At 35.2% G+C, this 20191-nt stretch overlaps 1 protein-coding gene and 1 long non-coding RNA gene across 4 annotated transcripts in view; one reads left to right on the forward strand and one right to left on the reverse strand.

Moving 5' to 3' along the window:
• CDH10 (cadherin 10) overlaps window positions 1–20191 on the forward strand; it is an 81362-nt gene that overhangs the window by 59373 nt on the left and 1798 nt on the right. For 2 of the 3 annotated variants that reach the window (XM_088525028.1, XM_010227276.2), the window contains exons 5-11: window positions 51–218; window positions 5299–5486; window positions 7935–8188; window positions 11071–11207; window positions 12806–12927; window positions 18833–18941; window positions 19804–20055. In XM_088525028.1, the coding sequence (XP_088381154.1) occupies window positions 51–218; window positions 5299–5486; window positions 7935–8188; window positions 11071–11207; window positions 12806–12927; window positions 18833–18941; window positions 19804–20055 (1230 nt within the window). Of the gene's footprint in view, window positions 1–50; window positions 219–5298; window positions 5487–7934; window positions 8193–11070; window positions 11208–12805; window positions 12928–18832; window positions 18942–19803; window positions 20056–20191 lie in introns of those variants that run through there. The other variant, XM_088525029.1, reaches the window with a different exon arrangement.
• LOC148594630 (uncharacterized) overlaps window positions 1–20191 on the reverse strand; it is a 76301-nt gene that overhangs the window by 50685 nt on the left and 5425 nt on the right. Inside the window, exon 2 of the long non-coding RNA XR_015913392.1 lies at window positions 9171–9185. This is a non-coding gene — a long non-coding RNA (uncharacterized LOC148594630). The remainder of the gene's footprint in view (window positions 1–9170; window positions 9186–20191) is intronic.

Genomic DNA, 20191 nt, shown 5'->3' on the forward strand with positions numbered 1-20191 from the left:
ACATGTCAGACAGAGATGAATAACATTTTTTGTCTTTGTTTTTGTTTAAGGCATCATCAGGACTGCTTTGCCAAACATGAACAGAGAAAACAGGGAGCAGTACCAAGTAGTTATCCAGGCAAAGGACATGGGAGGCCAGATGGGTGGATTATCAGGGACCACCACCGTGAACATCACATTGACGGATGTCAACGACAATCCACCTCGATTCCCCCAGAGTAAGCTGCATTTAATAGTTGTCCTGCACTATAAGAGCTTCAGACTAAAGAGTTAAGCAATCACCATCTGGTTTAATTTAGAGTAAATCTAGATTATGGGGCACACATGAACAAAAGGCTTATGTGCTGATTTATTCACTATTATTAAAGTGGAAAATTAAATGTTACAGCATTCCTTTGTTAGGAAAACTGTTACATGATCAAATATGACTGCAGTAAACCTAGGATACTATCCAGTATTATGGGAGGGGGTGAAAGGTGAAATCCTAAGAGCATTAGAGCAATGTTTGTTTTTCTCCTTACCTATAGCTTAATTCCTACACACTCCCTCATTGGAAAATAAAACATGTAGTAATTCTAGGTAGGCAGAAATGTTGGAATTGTAGTCTCCGCTTAAACATTTAATCATGATGAACCTGGGAAAAGAACTACTTGAAGGAAATCAAGCAGATTTGTACTTGTACGGTTACCGTGCAGCAAAACCTGACAGAAGACTTCCCAAAGTGAAGCAAACGGCAATTAGCATTGCTGCTTTTGACAGCTTCAGCTTACTAAAGCACCTTATATTGCCCCTTATACTTATATAACACCATTATTGGTCTCTACATAATATGGAAGGGTTAAATTATGTGATACAAGATTTGTTAGAGATTAAATATTTTTTAAAAAATGTAGCCATTATAATCACAAGTTGGTTTGGGCATACTTAAAAAATGATCATCCTCACTACCCAGGTTGTTTTTGCTATAATTCCATTGCCTCCGGTAGTTACAGAGGATAAGACTTCAGGCGCAGGTTGAAATGATTCTTATTTTAGCAAATCCTTCATGGCACAAATGGAGTACTCAATGTTATTCAACTTAATATTATAGCTATTATATATGCATTTCAAAGATATTTATCATCATGTGATTTCATATATGCTCAAAATAGAAAAATTCTGAACATCTATGATCTGAGTATGTGCATTTCCTCATAGGCCCTAATCTGGAGAGAATTTATTGTTAATCTGTATGTCCTTTTGTATTTCCTCAATATTTTGATTTATTAATTTTTTAGCTTGCATTTCTGTATAGGGCTATGGTACTAGGGTGGTGTAAGTAAAGAAGGCTGTCTTACTGCTCTATGAAGTTTTTACATACTTTTGAAGAAGGCCTTTCACAGAGGTGTCACATTCAAAGACTTAGGGCAATACTAATTTAACAGTTGCATTTAGGACAGTCCTTAAGGATCAATTATAGTTGCTGATGCTTTCTTTTCTTCTTTTTCTTCTTCTTTTCTTTTCTAAACACTATGTTAACATGTAGAGTATCAAAATCAGCTTTCTAGACTAAGATTATGGAATCATGTTTACATGACTTTGCAGTCCAACTCCATATTCATCTGACTGACATGAAGACCTGATGAAGCCCAGACATATCTGGGCACTTCCCTCTTACATCAGTGTAACACAGATTTGGCCTTTGCTTTAAAGGAAATTGTTACTCTCATTTTTTTGTCTTTTTTTTTTTCCTTTTTCTCTCTACCTTGTGCCTTGCTAGATATGAATATATATTCCAGTGGAAATGAATTCTTAAGCATTTATAAACCTGGCTTCAGTTTTATCAGATATGTGATAGGTTTGACTTTCAAAAAATCCTTATATTTAATCTCAAAATGCAAATATATACTATAACAATTCCTGATTTTAATAGAGCTCAATGACACTAATGGAATTAATACTGATTAAGTAAAATTATTCTTACTCTGTGCTATTAATAAATAATAGATTTGTAGCAGGTTCATGAGACGACCATATTCATATCAGGCTTATAAATTATCAGGAAAAATACTAGTAAATCCCTTAGATTTTAACATAACTTAGTAGCATATTAAAGCTACACATTCCAACAAAATTTTTCATGACAAATTAAACTTTTCCCACAAGAAGCTGGTATTAGAATTGTAAAAAAATCAACATATTTTATTTATCTTGTTTTCTCAGAAGAGCCTCTGATGGTTTATAGTACAGTAGGGGCTCTTCAGAGTATTTTTCTTATCTTGAAGTTATCTCCCGAAAGCCACTGTGGCTCTTTTTCTGAGGAAATTTACAATGAAATTTAGCATGGAAACCTCTGCACAGGAAGACCAGAGGGGACTTCAGATGTTGAATCTCTATTTCAGCTGTCCTATTTTCAAATATATTCAGAAGATGTTGACCTGGGTCTGCATGGAATTCCCAAACCCTTCCATGCTAGAATTCAAACCCAGTTAACTGGAGGAGAGGTGTAGGAGACAATGATTAATATATAAGAAAGAGTAGGTTTCAGTAGCAGATGCATCATCATTTTAACATAATACTCCTGTTTTGCAGAGAAAACTGCTCAGTGAATAGTATATTTTAGCATAATATTTTCATTTTCTTGATATGATTGATCAGCATATCCATTGTGTTAATGTTTTCCAAATACAGCTATAGTAGTGTCCGGGTTAAACATTTTAGGATATGCTATGACATTTTTGGAATCTGAGTTTATTTATCCAAGCAATTCATGAATTTAGGAGACTGAGCGTGACTAACACTTTGACTTTGAGTTTTCTCAAAGTTTTCTCATGCCTCTTTGAATAATGACTGCCCAGGTCTTCAGAGAGACTGTGGCCTCTGTTAGACTAAAGGTAAATATTTGTATAGAGTAAGAACCTTTTTAAGAGCATAACTGTGTATAAGATTGCTCTTTCATTCTCTATAAGAAACTCAGGTCTGTCCAAACATAAATGTATAGACTTTAATCTGCCAGCTAAATTCCACTCTCCTTAGTAGCTGAAAAAGTTTTTCCCTTCCTCGTTCCTCCTGTGTTTGACGGGACAGAAATGTGAGAACATCGCTCACTGGAGTAAATGCAAACTGCAAATCACTGCTTCTTGGGGAAGAAAAGAATAAGCTAAAGCGTGCACAAAGGGGCTTTGCAAGAGAAATCCTGGGTCTCTGTAATGTGTTGCAGTTCTTATACAATACCTAAAGCTCCACTGCACCCAATACTTAGTGCCCCAATGATTTATAATCTATGGTGATAAAAATAATAAAAGCTAGTGTCTTATTATGGTATCTACTTATATAAAGGGATAGGTTATCTGTAAAATAGTCATTTAGAGGATAAACTTCTGATTATTTTCATTTTGTATTTCCCTTACCTTTTTATTAATTCAAAACATGAGTTCTTAGCACTTTGTAGATTAAATTAATGAGCTGGGTCTTGTACTGGGAGCCAAAATAGTGGCCACAAGGTATAGCTTTGGGATGTAGTTTTAAGCACTTGAGAAAAAAAATGCAGAGAAGAGTTGACACACTATAAAACTAATTAGAACATATAAATATTAACTACAAAAGAAAAAAAGAAAATAGAAAAAAATAGGTCTTTCATCATAGCCTCACATAGTGCCGAATAAATATTAAATGGGAGCAGAGTTTTCTTCTTTTTTAACCATTAACAGATTACAGAGAGATTATACTAATGTAGCAAAGTACACAGATTTAGGTATTAGAGAAAGGTAATGAAAATGTCAGAACAAGTGCCAGATAAATCATTTGCCTGAGATACTGGAATGGAACTGTGCAAAAATAAATTCGTATTAATAGAATATAGAGTGTGTATTGCCAGAAAGTATTATTTCTGCCCTTGTGTATCAGCTTCCTATCAAAAGCTTCTTAAATACATTTACATAAAGAAATGCAGTTTTAGAATTTTAGTAAATTCAGCATTTACTTACAATCTATAGGTGAATGTATTTATTTGTATTTATTTTTGATTTTTTTAAATTAGGTTCTCTAAATTATAACACAATGGAAATGGATGGAAAAATTACTTCAACTTGGGGGCAAGCCTTACATTTCATAGTAGCCGGATTTTTTTTCAGTTGTACTCTGTTAAGAGGTATCAATAATCTGTACAGGACTCACCCGTTTTTTCCTGGGGATCTGATAAGATAATTAGGCTGCCACAGGCCTCCCAGGGATTCCTTGTCACTGCCCTCTCCCACTGATTCTTCATGATCACTCACAGTTAACTCCCTGTGGCTGTATGTACTTTTCTGTTTTTCTATCTTGTACCCAGGAATTTATGTACTACCTTTTTGGTAGCCTGCTGTAGCCTGAATGACAGCTGCATCTGTATTCATTTTTATTTTTTATTTTTTAATAATTCTTCATAGCACATTGTGTCCCAAATGTTTTTCCTACTATTAAGTCCTGACAGATAAGATGAGAGATCTCTACCCTTATTTACTGTTTTAACCATATGGCTAGTTTATAGAATACTAAAATGTACAGTAAGATACTTATTTCAATTAATTGCAGCATTTCCAAATGATGACAGCTTTTATCCTGTGTTTTGTATCAGCTGTGTGGTACTTTAATGCAGGGATACACTTAAGCCATGGAAAGCAGCACACAACAAAAAAGAAAATATTTTTTGGTCTTATTTAAACATGAATTAACTTCTTTAATGGACACAGCTGCACTCTGCTTGTGAATTTTCAAAAGCATTTCTCTGCATTAAGGTGTCAAATTTATTTAATATTGTGTCTTACTATTGAGTTGAATGTTGAGATTTTAAACTGCTGCTTGTCAAGGAAGTTGGAGACTGGGAGGGAGGAAGGAAGGGAAGGTTGCTGTGGTTGTTGTTTGTACTGCTGGCATGTGTAAAATTTATCCAGAAAGAGTCTAATTAGGCATTAAGGGGAAAAAATGGTAGCAATGAGAGTAAAGCCTGAAGAGATCACAAAAAAAAAATCCTTCCTGATAGTATTTCAGGAATGACATGGGCAAGAATATTAGAAATATGTGATCCTTCTAGGCTGCATATTTTGTAAAGTTCCTTTTCGATCCTCATTTTCTACAATTTCTTTTCCACTCTTGTACGTAAGTTTTTCCCATTGCACGATTCTCTCTGCCCTATTTCTCTCAGTACTAAAAGCGTGTTCTCCAGAACAAAATATATATATAAATACGTCACCAGCTACCACATAGCCCACAGTACAATGTTACTTACTGAGTGTATAATGGACTGTGCAGCTCTTGATTAGCTCTTTGTCTCGCTGACAGATACGATCCACCTTCGCATTCCCGAATCCTCCCCTGTTGGGACTGCCATTGGCAGCGTCAAGGCCACAGATGCAGACACTGGAAAAAATGCAGAAGTAGAATACAGAATTATAGATGGTGACGGCACAGATATGTTTGATATTGTGACGCAGAAAGACACACAGGAAGGCATCATAACTGTGCGAAAGGTGTCTATTACTAACATTTGTTGAAATTATTTTGGTGTTGCTGTTATGCCACAAGTGTTTGTTGGAAAAATAATGTTTAGCTTGTGTATTGGTAATTGTAAATGCTTAACACTTGCAAAGGTTCCACATTTGTGAGTGCAATTGGTATTATTTCTTTGTAATCAGACCTGAAAATAACGGGTGGCAGAGATATCTTTGAGAGGCAGGTGAAGTTTTAAAGTATTATTGGCCATAAAATATGTAAAAATGATCCATTCCAAGATGTTAGTTGTAATCATCTCCATGATTTTGAATTCATGGTTCAGTCACTACTGAGTGATTTAGGATCCCTCTACTCAGGGGGTTCTCAGAACATCAGCTTGGATGACCAAATATGCCAGGACACAAATACATTGCCAGAAACTAAATCAGCACATCAGCTGGTTGCTTATACGTAAGCAATGTATAGTGTTTGGTGTCCTTGCTACGGACATAGATTTACTTATGCCTTCTCCCGGAGGACTTTCAAAGATCTCACATGGTGAGAAACGTAGTTCTGCTCCTAGAGAAGTTCCCCTCCAGAAGCCCTCCTTGGCTCAAGACCCCTAGTCCTTTCCTTTGGGTTTTTAAGATGAGGGACCTAATGAGACCCCACAGCCTTTTTAACCCAAAGCATCATTGGTATCAACTTGAACAAGTCAAAGCACAGAATAATGGTTTAAACACTGCTATACAAATACATTTCTCTACAGCAATTCTTAATATTCTTTGATAAGGTAAAGATAACTTCAGCAAATATCAGAGTGAATTCATTTTTAATCTCTGTATTCTTCCATCATTATAGTCATATTTGAATTTATCTGGAAAGGAAGGGAAACTCCAAGTTCAGAGGCCTGATATCTTTCCTTTTTCTGATATTTTTTTCCTAAAGGCTTGCAGAGAGATGGCTTCTCCTGGGACATTCCTTTCCTCATTGCCTTGTACTTTCCACACAGATTCCTATTATATTAAATCAATAGTCTTAAAGAAAACTACCGTCATAACTGGACAAAGCATAAAGAATTCATAAATAACAGATCAACTCCAAAATATCACCCATAAATGCTTATGAAAAGACCTTTCTTGCTGCATCATTAGTAATCTGAACACTTGTGAAAATTAAAGGATACATTCTCATATTGGTTGTATAATGTATTTATCATTTATTTAGCATAGACAACTATGATACTCGGTAAGGAATACGGTGCCATGCTCTGTTTGTTCGTGCATAAAAATATTCACTTTGTAGTTATTGCTTGGCCAGTGTGATTGTGATTGCTCTTTTCAGTAGACTTCTCTGCAAAAGAACTTAAGAATTTTCTCTATACAAATTCTCACAGATAAATAATTGCTTAAGAAAGTTTGTCATTAATTCTCTACAAATTCATGTACCGAAAGTTGCATTTCCTGGATATATTCAAGAAGAGTCTCTCTTAGGCTCTGACTACTTTTTATTAAAAAATTGGTGCAGGAGGGAGATAAGCATTGTTTGTCTGGACTGCATCTTTTTTCTCCCAAATATTTGAATTTCTAAGTTGTCATTTTGTCATCTTTCATCAACATTAATTTGTACTTAACAGAAGTAGAGCATATGTGGGGGAAAATCAAGTGTTCCAACACCCATTTTGAAAAACTCTAGTTTGATATCACCTTGTTATTTTGGAGAGTTAATGAAGTCATCTTTGTGTCAGAAAGGTAAATTCTCAGCTTGCTCATTTCCTCAGTATCATTAATTAGCTAATCCTTTTCATCTTTGACAGTTGGAAAAATATGAAGAAATGGAGTTTCATTTCTGCTCCAAATGGATTCTAATTATAACGCTGAACCTTTCCTCCTTCCATTTTAAATAGGAACTGCTGACGAAAATGTCAAATCTATTTTGCAAAAAATTCTCTGATGTTGGATTCATGAAATGCAGTGAAAATGAGTGAGACTAAGCCCTTAAGTTTTCCCTAGAACTACAGGACTTCAATCTCTCCACATGAACCCCTTAAAAAATTACTGTTGACATTTAAGGCTAGATAAATTTGATTGACATTAAGAAAACTCTGGCAGTCTTGAACACCCGATGGTTTATGATGTTTCCTAAGAAATGTTGGAATTGTGAACCTTGTTGCAGCATTTCAGGTCTGTATTTCAAAATTTTAAATGCCTATGTAATAGTTTCCTTGCTTATTCTGGTGAAACAGCAGCAAAAATTTGCCAAACAGTTGGTAAATTTGCACTGAAAATAATTTTGCTTAATTCAATTAATAATTGGGAACAGAGACCCTATTTTGCAGAGAAATTGGACTGTATGAGGTTTGCCCTAATCTAGCAGAAGATTTGGCAAGGTTCTGAGCCCACTTCTAAGCCCAGTTACACTTATTCATCAACATTCATTAATATGCAGTAATATTTAATAAAGTTTAGCATCATCTTTCTTTTTAGCCACTGGACTATGAGACAAGAAGACTTTACACATTGAAAGTAGAGGCTGAGAATACTCATGTGGATCCACGATTCTATTATCTTGGACCTTTTAAAGATACAACTATTGTGAAAATCTCTGTAGAAGATGTAGATGAACCTCCAGTCTTCAGCAGATCATCTTACCTTTTTGAGGTGCATGAAGATATTGAGTTGGGGACAATAATAGGAACAGTAATGGCACGGGACCCTGATTCAGCTTCAAATCCTATAAGGTAATATGCCATTCCCTGTATAATGTATTCAATTTGCTAAAGAAATTATGAAAAATACTAATACAATGTGAATTTTTATTGTGCACAGAAAAAAAGGCAGTAGTGTTCAAAAGTTATTTATTTTTAATACTTTGTAGGGATATGCTAGATCACATCTAACTCAATGAAGTAAACTGTAGTTTGCTCTGCATTTGTTTGTTTTGCTATGATGCATCAACTTTGAAAAGAGGTAAGGCAGAAATGTACAAATTGGGTTATGTCTCATCTCTAATATCTAACAGTGTAAAAATTCATTTTGGCCAAAGAACATTGTTTACTGACTTTGAAGTCAGCTGCCATGTGATTCTTTATGAGTCTTGGGTAGTAAAACTGGATTTGGAATTGAAACTGAATTTCATTTTCTGTTATGGCGATTTGGTCTGCGTAGAGAAGCTAACAGATGAAAATACTCAGCCTTTAAAACCTAAGAATTTATAAATAACATAGTGCTGCATCTTTATCCATTCTAATTGCATGAGACAAGTTACAACTTTAGGAGTTACGTTTTCTTAATCGTGACTGAAAAAGAACAAAGTTGGTGCTCATGCTGTTTCTGACACAACTTGACGAATGGAAGAGCTATAGCAGAATGAAATATTTTCCTGATTATTACTATTTACGCTGAATAGCCATCTAAAGATGATTTTGTATAACTTTTCAAGGTTTTTAGGTTAATATCACAGAAAATAATCTAGAAGGTTCAGGTGAGGTAAACTGATAGTGATAAAGACAAAGAAATTTCTTTAAATAAAAAATTAAATGGATCATTATTCCTAAAATCAGTTTACTTGGAAAAGAATCCAAGATATACGTGGTAATGTTCTTTATAATGCAGTATTTCATCTAGCTTTCTATTTAATATCTATTTGAAAACAAGAACTTCAAAACAATTTGCAGAATATAAATCAAATTATTCTCTCCAGTATTTGCTCTATCTCTCAACTTGCAAAGCAGCCTTCTACTAATTCAGAGAAGAAGCTATGCACAGTAGGTTTCTATACACTTTTGCTTACAACTTCAAAATCAATTGCAAAATAATATGTGTTTCTCCTGGAAGTGAACAGCTAGCATCTACACTAAGTTATTTTAAAGTTGTCATATTATTTTGAAATAAGAGCTGTTTGAATCATACGTTGACCTTTCTATTTATAAATCAAATCACAACTTCAGGCTATGGAATTGATTCAGTTTTTAACTTTTTTTTTCTTTTAAATATTAAGTTTCTGTTTATTAAAATTATACATAAGTTAAACATCGTATAAAGTGAAAGAACATCAGCTTCCTGATGAACTGATTTTAAATGCTATTGGATTAATATGGACATGCTTTCTGAAACAAATAATTTCAGTAGCATCTGCAGACACATTAGCATTGATATGACAATGATGTAAAATATATGCTTATCTAACATAATCATGATTAATTATCAAGTGATACAGGATTTTAAATGAGGCAATATGGAACAGTCCTTCCCTACAGAAGTGATCATTGCCTACTGAAAATCTGTAGGTTATAATACTGCCAAAATGAGTCTTTTTCCTCATTATACCTTCTGAGGATGATATAAAAGTGATTGTTTAACATTTAGGCCACATATTCTTAAACGTAGTTTCTCCGAAAACAGCAGATTTTTACTGTATTCTAACTGGGATACTGTAGCCAGCTGATCAAGAAAACTAATTTGAGCTAATCTTTCCTGCAATTTCAGAAGTTTAATTTTGGCCATTCTATTTTCCATGTGTTTCATATTTATATTCAATTTGGTGTGGGCTTGATTTTTATACCTATTTATTTTCTTGAGAGTGGTGGAATGAGCAAACAAAACGCAAGCACTATTTTCTTATCAGAGTATTTTCCATTTGGCTCAGTCTGGTTTTAAATAAATCTTGTAAATACAAACTAGGTGAAATGCTAGGTGAAATGTTTTGGACATGCTCATTAAAACTGTTGAACAATTATTTCCACCACAGTGTATCAGTATACTAGCAGATATTTTTTATTGGCCCAGTTTGCCAGAATTAGAGAGCCAGTATTGTACTTCACAAAATCCTACATTGAATTACACATCAAAGGTTCAATCCTCACTTTGAAGACAGTATTGTATATTAGAGAAAAAATGGAGGAAAGAACAGTTTGATGATCATAATTTGACATTCTTCTGTATTATGTTAGTCAAAGATCTGCCTGAGGAGGCAAAGCATCTGTAGTAACATAATATCTGCAGGTTATGAAATTGAAAAGTTCTGCAAGTGAACTTGTTTTTATAACGATTTGTTTTAATTTGATCTTTCATAAATTAACATATCCTAAAGTGTAGCAGCTTGGCTTTATAAACGAGTAGTTTTTGAAAAGCTCTAGGTAAGCTGTCAGCTTCAATCCTAAGGAACATTGACATCTAAGAGGATTTTCTTTTCCGGATTAAAACAATTCTTTAATTATTATATTGAAATTCTGATGTATTTTTTACAATTCTCATTTATGTCTATAAAAGGTCAGATGATCAAATATTACATTATTATAACATATTTAAGCAAGGAATTCCTGCAATTATTATTCCTCATTCTACAGAGGTAATCTTGAGAATTTTCATATGTAAAAGCATTTTCAACTATAGAAACAATTATTAAAATACTGTTGAGTGACTGTCAAAACAGTTTTGTCAAAAACTTAAAAGCTGAATTTGCAGAAACTAAGTATTGATCTTATCAAAAGTAGCATTTATCTAATGTAACATATAAAACATCAAAGACTCACTTATTCACATGTTGAGAAATGCACGTTTTTTTTTTTTTTTCCATCTTCTGTCACTTTGACAATAATTTTTCTTTCCTTATTGTATTTAGATTTTCTCTGGATCGTCACACTGATCTTGACAGAATATTTAATATTCATTCTGGAAATGGATCCATCTATACCTCCAAACCACTTGACCGTGAGATATCACAATGGCATAATCTTAGTGTTATAGCAGCTGAGATCAGTAAGCTAATTTGATCTCATTTTTCTTTTTCAGTTTTCCTTAGCATGCAAAGTTATATTTGTGACTAAGTGAGAAAAAAATCCTCCCTTCTGCCCCCTTTCTCCTTTCTATTAGATTTTTTGTGCAATGAAACTGGGAGAGTAACTGTTTCCACACTGCTTTTCTTCACTGCACATTTCCTCACCTGCTTTCACCAATGGCCTTTAACATCCAAGAGACTTCTGAAATGTTACCCTGTTAATTAATAACATTGCTGTAATCTTGTTTAATCAGGGGGTACAATGTTGTTTTCTTCTGCTCCTTTGAAAACAATGACATGATTTTGCTGTTATGCAGTAGTAGAGTTCGGGAATACAATCTGTGCTTTTGTCTTCTTTGTTGTTTTCTTTATTTCTTTAGAAACAATTTCATTATCTCTTTCTACAGTATCTATACCTACAGATCTTGGAATCCATATATCTTACAAGTTAATGTTATACATGTTCTCTAGGGCTTAGTGTTTCTTGGACTAGTCAATCAGCTCTTTGTAGATATTTTCTTGTTAAAAGTACAAAGAAGAAAGCTGAGGTCCTCTTAAACCCACTACGTTATTGAGTTTAATGTTAAGCCCTCTAGCAGCAAATATTCTTTTAAAAAAATGCTCTTTTTCTAAGGGACAAGTGTCTAGTGAGCAGCTAGTGAGAGTCATGCTCATTTTTTGCTATACTGATCAGCGGTGTTACATGGCTGTCAAAAACTATGTGGCAGAAACCATCAAGTCCATCCAGTTAACTACTCTTAGCTTTCCTGCACCCATTTCTGCAGTCCGGGGCCTGGGAGTCTTCTACATTAGAGGCCAAATGCTGATTGTATCACACATTGATAACTATATATTCTTTTTTTCTTTGATACTCTGGAGACTACAATTCTTAGCATTTAGTATTGCTGTTCATTAGTGTAGAAATCCTTTAGGAAATGTTTATATAGTGAAAGAACTTAGTAATCTTTGCTTACATCATAGTATTCAACTTGTTTCCTTATCAAAATACTTCAATAAAATTTACATTCTGGAGCTAGTTGGAGTGGTTAGGGTTCTCCAAAGACATATTTTAGTTTTGGAGAAGGGAAGGGGGAGATTAAGTTCAAACTCAATTTAAAGACAATTTAAAGATTAAAAACTCTGATCTACTCAGCTCTGTACCAGATTTTTATTGGGGCATTTTATTGGCTTCGGTGGTTCAGTGGAATTTCCTCCAATTTATTAAAACAAAAACGAGGAAAACCAGACTTGAAAAAAATCTTGAATTATGTATGCAAAAAGTCAATAATGTCTCTTCTGGGTAAAACAAATTTGATCACAGATCATTTTAAAATTAAAAATCAAAATTTTACAGCAGAATGATACTCCAGAGCTCACCAAATAATCAAATTTATCATTATACTAATGGACATATTTTTCATATATTACATGTGTATAGCTCATTAGCAGTTACATGTGCAAAATTTTGACTTGTTTCATAGCAAATCTTGAAGGACTGCTGTTGGTTAAGTTTGAAGAAAACAATATATTTTAAATGAGAAAATACATTCACTATATTTATCTTTTTTTTTGTTGCCAGACAACCCCAAAGACACTACTCGTGTTCCTGTCTATGTGAGAATTTTGGACGTTAATGACAATGCCCCACAGTTTGCTGTATTCTACGATACCTTTGTGTGTGAAAACGCTAGAGCTGGACAGGTATGCCCTTGTAAAACACTTCCTGCTATCCAGGTTTGCTATGGCACTCAACTGTAGGTCATTCTTGTGTGTTGCCTAGGGGCAATTATGTCTGAAACACCTTTTAAAATGCTGAAAATGGAAACAACACCTTGTTCTGAAGAACAGGCTGATGGGAAATATCAATATTTTAGAGCACTACTAGTGTGTGATTTACTTTATCTGACCCTGTGCTTTTGTTAAATCCTACCTATGTATGTTCAAGAGACACGGTCTTTCCTAAGAAAGCATAATGTTATAAACAACTACTAAAAATTTTGAATTATATTATCAAGGCATCTCATTGGCAGAACTCAGCAGTATTTTCAATCCATGTTGATGGTGATTATAGACATCTACATCTTTATCATCTGTTTTTACACAATTGTGAGTTTTGTCTTGGATTATCCCACAAAAAATTGAAAAGAAAAAAAATCTGAGTCTGTTCAGGTTCATTAACTTTAGAGAATACTGTCAGTGTTTTTATATTACACAGTTCTCTTTGCCTTATTATAGCTCTTTCAATGCCATTTTAAAATATGTATATCTGAGTTACTCCTTATAGGTAGCTGAATTATTTCTATTGGAAAAGAAATCATTTACTTAGAAACTAAATTTCTTGCTGTTGCATTTTTAGCAATTTCATTTTATTTTTAATAGATATATTTATACTACTTCTTGATATTCTCTGACCCCTTAATTGTGATTTTATCTTTGTTTTTATATCTTTCAGATAAAACTTATATACTGTATCTTAGAAAAAATGACCATTTACTTAAGCAGTAGGTAATACTATGAGGACTTACTGTAAAAACAATTGAGCCCTGTATTTGTTAAATAAATACAAAGCATTTTTCCAACCATTTATTAATATCTAGTGGCTAACAATTCTCTTTAACTAGCCCTGGGCCATTACATTCTGTCTGTTTTGAGATTAATATCCCTGGCATGCCAGAAGTCATTATTGTTTGTTTGTACCACTGCTAGCAAGCTAGAAGCTATATACTGTGGATAAAATGGAGTATCCCCTGGTTGATTATTTTAAGGGTAAAATAACACTGAAGCTATATGAGGAGTAAGCCATTTGATATTAATACAGTTACTGTATTAAGGACAACAGGGAATAGAATGCAAAAATGTAAGATGATGCTTTCAAATTCTGTTTGTTTTGTTAAGCATAAAACAACACACCTTCCCTATCCCTCCCCACCTCCCCTCCCCCAAAAATATCCTTCCACTCTCCCCCCACACACATGGGAGTCAAACTGTATGAAGAGGGAATAACCAGTCACTTATTGGACACTGACTGAAGCAGTGGGTTACTAAGGAGGTTGGGACCTCATCACAGCTCCAACATTAAATAACTTAGTGTGAGTGTTGCATATGTTGCATAAACACAAATATAAATCATAATGTATGAGCCCCTTACGTGATTAATCCTATTTTGTGTCAGTACGTTTTATAATTATACACATAGCTGCAGTAACTATAAAGGCTATAAGTAATCATTTAATAAAATTTCCAATGAAAATAAGACTTTGTAGATTCATTTTTGGAGTAATATTTATAACAACCTTCAGCAGGCATATAAACTCCTACTTTCTGCTATTCTGTCATTCAGCTTATTAAATTCAGGTATACTGTATCAATTCTTTGGGGAAAGGCAGAGGGCATATTAGAACTTTTCTACATTTACTTTCTCCTTCAAAGTGTGTCTTACTATTAAGTAGAATTTTCAAATGAAACATTAGTACAGATTTTTTGTGTATAGGTACTAAGGCTTCTTTAATTGTATTTAAAAACAGTAGTACAAAATAGTAAAAATAAATTTAAGAAACAGAATTGACACTTTAATGATTCCAAATGTTCAGTTTTACTGGGAAATAACAGAAGTGCGCCTCAGCAGTAACAGACATTCTTTAAGATGCATTGGCTACATTTACAGTGTAATAATGGCCAGTAGTCATCAGCTGACCTCAAAAGCAGAGCTTACTCTTTGCCATTTCAATTCTTCTCAAAGGTAGATTTATAGTGGAAGTCACTGGCAGAGGAAAAAGGCTGCTGAGAGACAAATGTATATGTTGACTACAAATGAACAGTTGTGCCCAGCAAGTCTTTTTTTCTTCAAGTGGATTTACACAGTCTCTCAATTGTAACTAGTTACCTTGCCATCAATTACTGCCCAAAGGTTTCAGAGTCAGGCAAACAATGACTAAAAACTATTATACTGAAGACTTAATCAGTCCCTAAACCTTCAAGAATGAAACAAGACTTGGTAAAAGTACTCCACGTGCTTACCTAGCATCTTGCCCAGAATGGAAATCTTGTGAAATACAGTTACCACAGCTACTTATACAGTCACTCCATCACCTTTCAAGGGATCAAGGTGAGGCTGACTTCAAATTCTCCTTTTTGTCCTTCTTGAAGACAGGAGTGATATTTGGTTTCTTCCATTTCACAGGAACCTCTCCTGAACTCCAAAGCCTTAGAGGGTAACCTCACAGTGATATTAGCCAGCTCCCTCAGTATACACAGGTACATCTCATCAAGTCCCAGTAACTTGTACTGACCCAATCCCATGGACATCCAGTTTGTATAAATTTTCCCTAACTACTGGGCTGACTGAATGAGGGCAGAAAACCATGCAGCACTTCAAAAGGTTGACAAGATATGGCTGTTCCTTCCAAATGCCATAGATCTTCAGACACATGAGTTCCCAACCTGGTGAAGAAAGTATTCCTTGTGATGGACATTCATAAGCAACATGTTTTTCTTTCCCTGCATATGTGAATGCATGAAAGGTACATCTGAAATCTTGCTCTAGGAAATGACATCTTGGTGAGACATAACTGTCATAAGTACAGACTGTGTGAAGCTACATATGAAGATATCCCTTAAAGCACCAGAAATCTTATTTAGTGGTGAGTGATATAGTTTTTTGACATTTCAGCAAAGACTATGGTCAGTGATCATAGATTGAGGAAGTTCAAAAACAAAACAAAACAAAAGGAATCCTTTTATGGCAAAAATGGGCTGCATCTGTTATCAGAAGTTTGATGAAATAGAAAAGATCATTGGACAAGTCAAATGGAAGCTTTTGACTCTAACGGTGAACCTGATCTTTCATGAATCAAACAAATAATGGTGATTCAACTTCATTACAAACGAAAATAAGCATTGTAAAAAACAAGAAACACAAACCAGTCTCTTACTTAAATGGAGAACTTACTTCCAAAGTCATCATGGCCTTGAACATGCAAATACAAAATGTTATTATATGTAAATCCAAAATGGCGAATTATGCCTCTTCTCTTCAAACAAGTACACCTGGGTATTTTATAAAAAAATTTTGTTTTCAACTTGTGACACTAACATTTCTTGCGGCTTTTCACATGATTCTCTTGATAACAGAATTTGCAGAAGAGTTAACTGAACTAAAGATCTGAGCTTGGTGACACAAAGATCACAATGCAGTATGTAATAAGATGCCAATATAGGAAAGACCAGTTCTGCCCTGAATGATGATGAGAGCAAGACAGAGGAACAGACAGAAGCCACACACAATGACGTGAAGACAAGACACTTAACAGGTGAACTGTAACAACCAAAGTCCTATTTGTGCTTGCCCCTTTCAATTGACCAAGCAGATTGCAAGATCCAGTGGCAAGAGAGGAAGGCCTGCTTTCTCCTAGGTGCAAAGTATAAACAGTCTATATGATTTCCATATGCCCTTCAAAGAGCAAAGAGACTTACTATCGTTGATTGCAAGTCAGCAATCTTATCCTTTAAAACTCATACAAAAAGAACAAGGTGGTTCAAAATACTTCATGAAGTAGAAGTGAAGGAATGTGGAGTTACAGCATTCAGTCTCTGAGGCCTCCTGTCACAAAAATGTGTTCTTTTGTCTCCTTCTTTTTGCAGAAAACTGGCAAGGAGTCTCTATACCTGAGACTCACAAGTCTTAGGAGAGGGCAAGACACTGGATAATAAAGGCTATTAATCAAACTATGACAGGAATCATTCTCTTCCCATCAAGAATGGGCAGCAACTCTACTACATCATAAAAATTCTGAAAGGCCTAAACTGGAAAGTGTAAGCAGGAAAGCCATAGACCTATCACTCAACCCTATGATGCCACTGAATAGTCATTTTGACACCATATGCTGAGTGTCATCAGCCAGTGAAAAGTCAGGGAGTTAGCCTCTGCATGAGGAGAAGTTCTGTGAAGAAGGGAATCCTATTTCATGGTACCAGTGAGGGTCAGAAATGTATACAGGAAAAGATGGGAGTAGAAGTACAGATGCAGAGAGGCAGTCCATCACTGGCCTTGTAAGGTAATCTTGTGCCCTTAAAAGATCAATATATGAAGTATGGAACCTCATCAAGGGCATGATGAGCAAAGGATATGGACTAATTTGGGCCTTTTTTCCTCAACATAACCAAGCAGCTTGGTGTCAGTGATACTATGCTTACATTTTGGCACTGAAGTGCCAAGAGAGCATTCACAGGGCAAACAGTCCTGTACCAGAGAAGAGGCATGATACTCAGACACTACACTTTCAGATTTGTCAGTTGGCGTAGAACTTGATAGTCTTTCGTTGATGTAAATGCCTGGCTCACTCCATTTAATAAGAGGCTGCAGCAACCCTAGCAGCATTGCCTGGAGAAGGTGAGGAAAAAAATAGTATATTTCTTGCTGGGGACATATTTGGTCATTTTGCTTTTGGACAGAGCTGCAACAGGAATCTCTGGAGACACTAGACCTGCAACTAATTTGGACTCGTTATTTGTTTGCTTATGCCACTATGCTGCAACATAATGCCTTCCTCATTGCAATACAAATGCCTGGAATGTTGGTCTGAATACTGAAATTAGTTCTCACTGGCAGCACATTTGAAAATCTTTAAGTGAAGACCTCAAAAATCAAGAAATGAGGAAAAGTTCCTATATGGCAAGAATTGTCGAGTATTAGAGCATTCTCTTCAGCAAGTAAGGTGCAAGGAAGTTCAATGATGGCATGCTTTCTTTCTTATGCCATACAGCAAACAAGAATGTAATAGATCCAGAAAATAAATATTTCTTTACACAAAAACAATATCCTGTGCATGCATTATGGTCTCTTTTCAGTGGTGGCCACTGATAGGACTAGAGGAAATGGCCGGAAACTGAAACATCAAAAATTCCATAGGAACTTAAGGAAAAATTTCTTAACAGTGAGGGTGACAGAGCACTGGAACAGGCTGCCCAGAGAGGTTGTGGAGTCTCCTTCTCTGGAGATCTTCAAAACCCGCTTGGATGCAGTCCTGTGCCACGTGCTTTAGGTGTCCCTGCGTATGCAGGGGGGTTGGACTAGATGATCTCTAGAGGTCCCTTCCAACCCTAAGCATTCTATGATTCTATGATTCTATGATTATCTGGGTTGTTGGTGGTTATTATATCATGTGTTTACATGAGAAAACAAGTTTATAGAAAGACAGCTGTCTGGCTGAGAAAGCAAGCAAGCTGCTATAATTAAAACTAAATCTCCCCTCCTGAAGAAATTAGTTGCTGCACTCTGGATGGACAAAGAGAGATGTGGGGGGTTAATTAGGCATTTTCTAAGGTAAACAAGAGTACATTGCAGTTGTTGATGTGAAGGATGATTGGTCTTGACAAAAGCTGTACTATGAAGAGAAATGGCTAACTTTAGAAGAACTGGAAGAGGAAAAACAAACAGAATTTAACGAGTATGCCACAGGGTAGTAGTGCCAAATTACATGTAATTTCATTATTAAATCAACATGTATGCAGTTTGGATATGAAACTTTCTCAGCAGTTTAGATCTTCCAGAAGTAACGAGATAGCTGTTTCAAATACCTACATGTAATTTTTTTTTTCCTTCTTGCAGCTTATCCAGACTATAAGTGCAGTAGACAAAGATGACCCTCTTGGTGGACAAAAATTTTTCTTCAGTTTAGCTGCTGTTAACCCAAACTTCACTGTTCAGGATAATGAAGGTAAAATACCTGCTTAGCCCGAGAAAGTAGTTTAATGTTTACTAGTTGAAAAAAGTTCCTGAAAAATTGTGAGTTTGCTTTTAATATCTTTAAACATTCAGAAAAACTTTAAGACAGCTGAAACCTATAATGATGATAACAAAAATAATTTTAACTGAATTTTTGTGGAAATTACATGCACAGATGTACTTTTACCTGTGTGAGAAGCATAGTGCAGACAACTAAACTTTGGGTGCTACAAATACAATTTAGTAAGCTCTCTCAGAACTGTGCATTTTTAACAACAATCTCCTGAATTCCTGAGACAATTTTCCAACAAAAATTCTGCTCTATGATGTGCTGCGGTATATAATTCATTGTCTACATTATGTTGAAAGTGTTTTGGTGCAGAAAAATCTCATACTGAGTTTATAGATAGCATTCCTCTGAGTATTATCACAGATGATCCATAGAAAGAATCTTTCAAAGCAGATTGCTTGTTGAACAGTGTGAAAGTGAAAGGCTCTTTTTCCTCTGTTGGTCACTTTATTTCAGGGCTCTAAGCCATGGAATAGAATTGTGTGACACACTCCATGCAGTAATCTATAAAATATGTTAAGCTTTGGGAAATCCTCTTTTCAACTCACGTTCAAAGGTGTTGCAGAGGCACAGAAGAGAAAGCTGGATGTTCATAAAAATTCATAGATAGCTTTCTGATCAAATATGAATGTCATTAGGAAAGAGAGGTACCACTATGATATCAGGAGTGGCCACTTTCAAAACACTGTCAGTGATGAAAAAGAAACAAGTAGTTTGTATGTGTTAGATGTGATATGCACTTTAAATTCATATTCTATACCAGAGTATATTTTAATCAACCTAGATAACACAGCCAGAATTTTGACAAGGAGGAATGGCTTTAGTCGACATGAAATAAGTACTTACCTTCTACCTGTGGTGATATCGGACAACGACTACCCGATCCAGAGCAGCACAGGCACGCTGACCATTCGCGTGTGCGCCTGCGACAGCCGGGGCAACATGCAGTCCTGCAACGCTGAGGCCCTGCTCCTTCCCGCAGGCCTCAGCACAGGGGCGCTCATTGCCATCCTCCTCTGCATCCTCATCCTGCTGGGTAAGAGACAATTGAAAAAAAAAAAAAAAAAAGCATCTTTCTCCATGTGACTTATGCATCAAGTTTGAGTCATTTTACAAAACTATGCAGGTTGGTAAAATTAATTATGAGAGGATTTGCAAGAAGAATTCCATGG

This window comes from Tinamus guttatus, unplaced genomic scaffold (assembly GCF_059628265.1).
Source record: "Tinamus guttatus ecotype Peru unplaced genomic scaffold, ASM5962826v1 Tinamus_guttatus_pri_ptg000222l, whole genome shotgun sequence".
Lineage (NCBI taxonomy): Eukaryota > Metazoa > Chordata > Aves > Tinamiformes > Tinamidae > Tinamus > Tinamus guttatus.